Raw genomic sequence first — 8051 nt, 5'->3', positions numbered from 1 at the left:
AAGCAACACTTGCGCACTGCCTGCGATTTGCAAACAAGAACAGGTAGTGAGGGCTCTTACCGGGAAAGAGCAGGCGGGCCACTGCAGTACAAGCAAACAGAGATGTACACGTAAACAGATAGGTACACACGCAGACAGATATGCACTCTGTGGCGGTCCGGGTTTTGGCCCGCTATAGCGCACACACTCCCCGGCGTTTCCCCAGAGCAATCGTTTGATTAATGTCAGAGGCAGAGGACTTCTCAATTACGATGGTGAAATGATGCTCAACCGCAGATGCTGTGGTCAATAGCTTTTTGATGGCAATGCAAATGCCACAGGATATTTACCAGAGGTTGGCGTAATGTCGTCTTACAATTCATGATGGAGTATCCAGGCTCTTTTTGGTTTGTTGTGTATTTTCATTGACTCTGCGGTCTGTTCTGTTTTGACAACACCCACCGCTTTCTCCTCACGGTTCCTTGTGATTATTTGATCATCGCTTCATGGTGGCTTCCTCCATCTCCTTCCTGCTGCACTCATTCTGGTCGTTACAACAGCAGACACGGAGGAACTTCTGAGGCATGGACACTGCGGGGGTCAAATTCTCTCCCTTTCTCCCGTACTCCCTGCGTTACTCTCTCCTATCTCTTTCGTTAAATGTCAAAATGTTCTACATTTACAGTAGTATGCAACTGATGCCACGTGGTTCTCATACTGTTGTGAGCAGGATGTATGAAAATCATGTTTTATATTGATTGCGAACATGCACCAAAGCATCCAAAATAAATTTTCCATTGGTTTGGGGATTGCGAAAGACAAATATATTCTCCTTGTCTGCATAAACGTGTCTTGCATATCTGTGTGTGTGTGTGTGTGTGTGTGTGTGTGTGTGTGTGTGTGTGTGTGTGTGTGTGTGTGTGTGTGTGTGTGTGTGTGTGTGTGTGTGTGTCTGTGGGTGTGTGTGCGTGTGTGTGTGTGTGTGCGTGCGTTTGTGTGTGTTTGTATGCGTTTGTGTGTGTTGATATAAATACCTGTATGTCCCTGGTGTCTGGTGTCACAGATAGTAGTCAAATATCAGCTCTGCTTTTTGAAGAAAAAAAGGCATTCATCTTATAATACATGCAAACTTTCTCTCTCTTTCCCTATGTATTTGGGGCTATTTTCCTGTTTCTCTGTCTTTCTCTCTGTGTATGTCTCTGTCTCTTTCTCTCTCTCACCCTTATACTGCCTATACTCTACTCCCTCTCTCACATTACCCTCAAACTGTCCTCTTTAGTGGATATGTCTGTCAATGTTGGTTTCTTTGGTTGCCCTTAATACTATTTAGCTCAATCATGTTAAGCCATACTTGTCCAATGGTCAAAGTAAATATGTTGTATTATGTTGTCAAAACATAAATGAGAAATTACACAAATGTATTTCTGTTCAATTGAACATATTTTTGTTTGTCCTGCCACACTGAACAGTTCAATGTTAAGAAATTATTGTTCATAGTGACCAATTAGATATCAGTGGAAGATATCAATACAATTTTAATGAAAATATTACAAATATTTGTGCACAAAGTGGAAAAAATAGCTTCCATTCCGTTTTTATCAAGTATCTCGTATTTATCTGATTGTTTATATGAGTGTTTTATATGCTATAGCCTACTAAATAGTAACCTATTTAACTAATAATACGAATGATACTTTTTGTATTTAACAAATAGGCCTACTCTGTTTTGTAGCTATGTCTAGATCAGCAACATTTCTTTAAGTGCAATCTATTTTGATGAACTTTGTCACTATCGCAAAAAAACGAATAACACAGCGCATGCATTCTCTTATTTATTCTCTGTGTCAAAATATTTTAATATGTTTTTCTTTCTACCTCTTCTAAAAGGACAGGTGATGACAGCTCGTCGTGTAAATACTCATAAACTATTCTCATAAAAGTTTGAAAGATGAATACATAGCAATTTACGATTTTGCTTATGTGCCTATACTATTCTACCCGATCGCAGTGCCTTTATCCGATCTGTCTGTTTTTTAATCAGGCACTGCACAAAATTGCAACAAGCGATCAGAATTGTACCGACCTTTCTAATATTCTGAGGCCCTTTTAGGCAGCGCCCTAAAGGCCAAATACAACCCGTACCATCCACAGTGGTATTTTGCAAAAAACAGACCATTCGAGCGAGACGTTCTCGTTGTGTGTCTAGTTGTGTGCCGATGTTGTGGTTTGTAAACTGTTGTTTAGGTTCTCGGTTGCTGTGACACCTAACTGATCGGTGACCGATGCTTGAACCCGGGTCTCTTTTGAGGGTCAGCTGCTTCTCTAATCGAATCAGCGCCGTCCCTGGTGCAGGGCTCTGTGGGGCTGAGGGGTGCAGTCTTTGGATTCCACCTTCCTACGCTTTTCAAAAATTATATAGGCCGATGTTGTTTTTAATGACAATAAACCATGATGTACCGGAATACAAGTTCGAATATAGAAACTATGGAATATTTTTTTTATAATAGGCCTACCATTATTGTTTGTTATTAAACGAATGCAAATTCATCAGAAAATAACATTGCAAGCGGCATTTACTAGGCTATATTTGGACTATATCATCTAATATTATAGTAGATAATATTATATAATATTAGATTACATTATACAATATTTATTATTGAGGTTTGTGCATCGTACATATTGCGTATGCCTGTTAATGAAAGCAGCGACATGAATTTTTGGCCAATTTCCCTAAATGTATTCCACCTGTGTAAATAGGCCTACATTTTTTTTCAGACAAATTGACTATACAACTATATAATTTACTTTTATAGAATAAAGGATATTGCTTATTTCAACAAAAGGAATTGTATTCTAGTTTATGTCACTTAATGGTCACTTTTAGAATGTGCCTCGAATGGACAGAAATATTTCTTTCCGAATGAAAAAATAATTGTAACTTCTAAATAGCTCTGCACGCATAGTTGTGCACGTCCCGCCAATAAGCCGGGAGCATTGCGTATAAAGGCCCTTCTACAAATTATTATTTATGGAAAAGTGACCGTTAAAATATAATATGCAAGTTTATGTGAAATGTGGTTCGGGGAAATAAATTATGCCAATATATAGGCCTACAGTTAGCCTATATTTGTGTAGTATTTTGTTTCAAATGGGCTTAATCTCCATTGGATTCGCTTAAAATGCAAACCTTGTTAGCCGGTTGGTTTTATGTAGCCTACGACATAAAAAAGTATCACAAATAAATATTCACTGCAAATTCCTTAACGTGAACATATCTTAGGCTGTATGCAGATGTTCCAACTTCCGCATATTTTTAACAGTTTTTAGTGCAGATGTTGAATGCCTAATATCTTCATGGTCGTATTTACGTTAGATCTCCTTGGCAGGTATGGGCACGCGTGCGTATTTCTCATGTTTCTTTTTTATATGTCAAGTTCAAATAATTCAGGGTTGAAAAGGAATGATCAAGACAATTTCGTGAGATTCACACATCACTAAACAATAAGCAAGTATCGGCCTACCTAATAATATAACACTGGCGTCACTCTTAAAGGCCTGCTTCTCTGCTTCCTTGCCCTTGAATGAGAAGGAGAGGCTCCACATCCGCGGTGCGCCTCCTGCACCAGACATGAGGCTCCCAGCCCGGCCAGGTGGATTCAAGGTAAAGGTAAACGTCAGTCATTAATCATGATACGATTTCAGCCCTGCATTCCCTCTCTGGCAAGGACGACTTGAACCCTGCACTCAATGAGTTACCACCCCCTGGAAACAGGAACCAATACTTAAGAAGGGGTAAAAACAAGACGAACATCGGATCATTCGCTTTTAATTTGTCGGTTATCTGGGCTTCTTTGAACAGTTGTGTGAATGTCTTGAATTAATTTGCGTCTTGTATAGCCCTCAGCGAATTTCTCAATGTGTGGTTGTGTCTGGGGTATAGTGTCGGTCATACCTGACAGTTGGAGTATGAGCTACAGGTAAAAACATTAACAAATGTGTGCCATATAGAACCAACTTACAGTGTTTTTATCAGGTGTGCATGACCGCACGTACACGGAACTTAGCTGAGTCGACACTGACAGAGCCACCAGCCTCTTGTCAATAGCATAACCTCGATTTTTAATCGATACGGTTTATTTTTGTCCCCTCTGTAAGTCAGGAGTTCGATAAGGTTGTCATCACAAATGACGCTGACGTCTGCGCTCACATATCCTCCGTGGATAAACATGCCTTTATTATGCCAATACTGCTGTGCCCAAGGGACGGGAGCGCGACCGTCTGCATACATTGAAAGGTTCCAAGGCGCGCAAAGGGCAACGTTGAGAAATTAACAAGTCTGCTTTAAACACGTGTATCATCAAGCGCAGAAGGGAATACAGGGTCAACCCGTTGACCAAAGGAAAAACAAATATGTTAGAATAGTCTCAACAGCCCCCATAACGCATCTTCAAGCATTCCATAGACCTCGCAAAAAGATACCAAACATTTTCTTAGAAGTAAAATCACTTTAATGCACATGGTTTGACCCGTAAACCTTGCCCCGACAATACGAAAGAAAAGTAAATGAGACGTAACATACCATAAACTGATAAAACTCAGCGTCTAGAGTCCCATTCAAAAGCGGTGTACGCATCATGCAAATATCGCACGTGATCAATCCAGATTGGTATTCGCGACATAGATACACATAAATCAGACACAACAGGGTGACAGATTGTTAACACTCAATAAGAACATAGAACAGCAAAACAATATAGGCCTGCACGAGGTCTCGTCTCTTTGATTGTGATCATGACATCAAGTGCAATCACTTTGTCTTTGATTTACAACTTTGGCACACATGAGGTATTTGTTTCCTTTGTACATAGTGGAACATTCAAAGACTACGGATACGTTGGCACATTCACAGCATTTCAGAAATATATCACCTAATGGGCGGCCAAACCCAAGTTTGGTCATCTAAATGCTTTGGTTTTCCAAACACTGAAAACACATTTTGAAGAAGTCAAACAACGGAACAGCCGACATTATTGTCAGTGTGACTGTGTCCATGTGCATGAATTCAACCCTATTTAAACTAGTCGCGCATTTCCAAATGTCCTCCATCACACCTTGGAAACGCAACTTCGGTAGTCCTGCTTTAAAACACTGGCTTGAACTGTTTGTTCAGTTGGACACGTAAGGATCCGTCCCAGCGGAGGGCGTAGGGGATGGAGTGGACGGTGCCGAGAGAGACTTCTCAGATGATGCGTCGTCTGTTTTGTCCTGACTGTCTCCCGGGCCGATGGGAGGAGCTTTAGCCGGCAACAGTCCTTCCTTCTCACGCTTCTTCTGTTTCATCCTGCGGTTCTGGAACCATATTTTCACTTGCGTCTCGTTCAGCTGTAGCGCGGCCGCTATCTCCACGCGCCTCGCCCGGGTCAGGTACTTATTGAAGTGGAACTCTTTCTCCAGCTCCGTCAGCTGCTTCGTGGTGAAGTTGGTCCGGACGGTGTTCGGTTGTCCGCCATAGCCGTACTCGCCTGACCTACCTGCAGATGAAATTGCAACCGTCAATGAACGAGCTAAATGACTAGTGTGTGTGTGTGTGTGTGTGTGTGTGTGTGTGTGTGTGTGTGTGTGTGTGTGTGTGTGTGTGTGTGTGTGTGTGTGTGTGTGTGTGTGTGTGTGTGTGTGTGTGTGTGTGTGTGTGTTGGGGGGGGGGGGGGGGGGTAACACCTTCATAACTTTTCACACTATGATCACATTTAGAGTGCAGAGCCACTTGCTGGCTCCACAAGCAGCAGCAATTGTTCCACTTTTACGCAGAAGTTGATGTTGTTGTTGGTGGTGCATATCTGAATGTATTTCTCAAAACACGTCTCCCGTGGGCCCGTTAGGTACTGTTACTGTTGCTCATGCAAATGTGAAAGCAAGTGGAAGTAAGTAGTGGATTATTTTATACTCGCGCGATATTTTTTTTTGCAATAAACAATAGACTCACCTGAGGTTTAGGTGTTTGATTTATGTCCTCTCATTCCTCGAAAGTTTTGATGCAGTAGCCTACATCACGTGATCCCAGTATGTTGGCCTACTTTGCCAGACTAAAATAGTTCCAGATAATTACCCCCCCCCCCCCCTCCCCCCGGATGTAATTGTTACTAATAACACCGTAATGTAGGCCTACAGCTTCACACTGGACGTCAGTGGGCTATACACTCACACTAAAAGTTCCATACGATTGTTATCCGGCAGCTTAACAAACGTCATCTTTATGCCAATCGTTGATATCGATAAAGGCTACCTCACTCTCAGTAACCATAGGACCACCCACGTCGTATTTACGCACGCACCTGTTTTAGGAGGATTCCGTTTGACTTTCATCCAGTCGAACGTCTGCGCGGAAGACGCGCCTTCGGACAGGGGTGAGCAGCATGCCTCAAGGTGACCCGTGTGCAGCGGCGATAGAGAGCTCGAACACCCGGCGAAGTGGTTTAGGCTGCCCTGCTCGTGGCCGCCGCCGTAGGTGGCTTGGGCGTACTGAAGTTGGCCCAAGCCTGCAGCCCCGTAACCTTGACGATGCTGAGACACCATGGAGGCGGAGATATTCCCAGAGTACATCAAGGGGCCGCACGAAGAGAACCCTGTTGCTGACTCAACTTCCTGGTTGAGCGTGTAATGGTTATAGGTTGCGCAGAAGTTTTGGGGCCCATAGCTACACGCCGGATGGGCCCCATAAGCCAAACCAAGAGACCCCGGTGTCGACTGGTATGACCCTGCTTGGTGGGAAGCGTTGTCTGGGGAAGCCCTGTTTGACGTGAAGCGGTCATCCGCCCCGCAGTTGTTCAGGGCAGCACAGGACTGAAAAGTTGTAATCCCATGGTCAGCGTGGAATGCCCTGACCGAGCACGAGCCGCCCTCTCCGCTCATCACTGAGTAATCTAAGAAGGTGCTCATTGTCGCATTGTTTTAATCGGACTGAGGGAAGGTGCGCGAGGAGACAGGTGGTGACGAATCTCCCTTTTTACCCTGAGTGACCGTGCCAACGTTTACCTATGGGAAACTCTTTCCCGATCACAAAAAAGGGAGGGGGTGCATGTGCCGATATCAATAAACGCTTGCTGTCACGTGGCCTGGGGTCAGCCAGTCAGGTACTTGTCCCGTTCCCCTTTCGCGGTGACAGATTGGTGCTTGAGAGGGTATTTAAATTCCAAGCGCTCGTCGATCAAGGTGACGCGCGTCTGCACTAATGTATTGGCTGGGCAAACAATGAGCCGGGAGGCAGACGGCGGTGGGCAGCCCCAGGGTCGCACGGAGAGCAGGGAACGGAAAAGGTTGCATCTTAGCGGTTTTTCTTGTGAATACCATCACACTGAAACAAGGTATGGCATTTTGGAATATGCTCGGGTGTGTGTGTGTGTGTGTGTGTGTGTGTGTGTGTGTGTGTGTGTGTGTGTGTGTGTGTGTGTGTGTGTGTGTGTGTGTGTGTGTGTGTGTGTGTGTGTGTGTGTGAAAGAGAGAGAAAGAGAGAGAGGGAGAAAGAGAGCGTGCGTGGTTGTATGTTGACGTGCTTGAGCGTGCCCTCGGTGCTTGCAGCCTATTTTCTTTGTAAGCGCGCGTCGAACGGTCTTTTATTGAGGAGGCGCAGCATCCATTTGGAAGGCGTGGAGTGCTAATGTCACGTGGTTGTGATCAAAGCCGTCCTGTTTTATGTGCGCGATGTATTTTCCCGATATTTGAAAAATGTTGCGGTGGAGGATTACGATGCGGATTAATTGGACAGAATTTATATTTAAAAAAATGACAGTTGGTGATATCCTGCTCTTTGTTTTCCCACGCAGGTCATGGGGAAAATGCCTTATTGCTGTTTCATCTTGAGGGAACGTCACTAATTGCATTACGACACGTTATATTGTGCGTTTTTTTCTGGCATAGGGTCACGAGGTCATATGTCTACCATAGACAGCCACGCCAAGACATTTTAATTATGGATGTACACTCATCAGGTGATTTGATTTGATAGCGAGCCCTGTCGCTGGAGTCAAGGCACGTAATACCCGAGGCGTGAACGTGGGTTGCTGCTTGTCTTA

At 44.0% G+C, this 8051-nt stretch overlaps 1 protein-coding gene across 1 annotated transcript; it reads right to left on the bottom strand.

Moving 5' to 3' along the window:
- Positions 1-4507: 4507 nt before the first annotated feature.
- On the bottom strand, positions 4508-6936 carry hoxa1a (homeobox A1a). Its single transcript, XM_056582981.1, has 2 exons — positions 6315-6936; positions 4508-5513 (listed from the first exon to the last, which is right to left on the bottom strand). The coding sequence occupies exons 1-2, from the start codon at positions 6916-6918 to the stop codon at positions 5149-5151; spliced, it is 969 nt and encodes a 322-aa protein (XP_056438956.1). The 5' UTR covers positions 6919-6936; the 3' UTR covers positions 4508-5148.
- Positions 6937-8051: the final 1115 nt, after the last annotated feature.

This window comes from Gadus chalcogrammus, chromosome 22, assembly GCF_026213295.1.
Source record: "Gadus chalcogrammus isolate NIFS_2021 chromosome 22, NIFS_Gcha_1.0, whole genome shotgun sequence".
NCBI lineage: Eukaryota > Metazoa > Chordata > Actinopteri > Gadiformes > Gadidae > Gadus > Gadus chalcogrammus.
The sequence above is the reverse complement of the archived record's forward strand: the minus strand, read 5'-3'. Positions and strand labels throughout refer to the sequence as shown.

Excerpts from the sequence above, each read along its gene's own strand:
- hoxa1a (XM_056582981.1), bottom strand. The coding sequence starts at position 6,918 with ATGAGCACCTTCTTAGATTACTCAGTGATGAGCGGAGAGGGCGGCTCG. Across the intron at positions 5,514-6,314 it reads ACGGAATCCTCCTAAAACAG|GTAGGTCAGGCGAGTACGGC; the intron begins GTGCGTGCGTAA and ends TTTCATCTGCAG.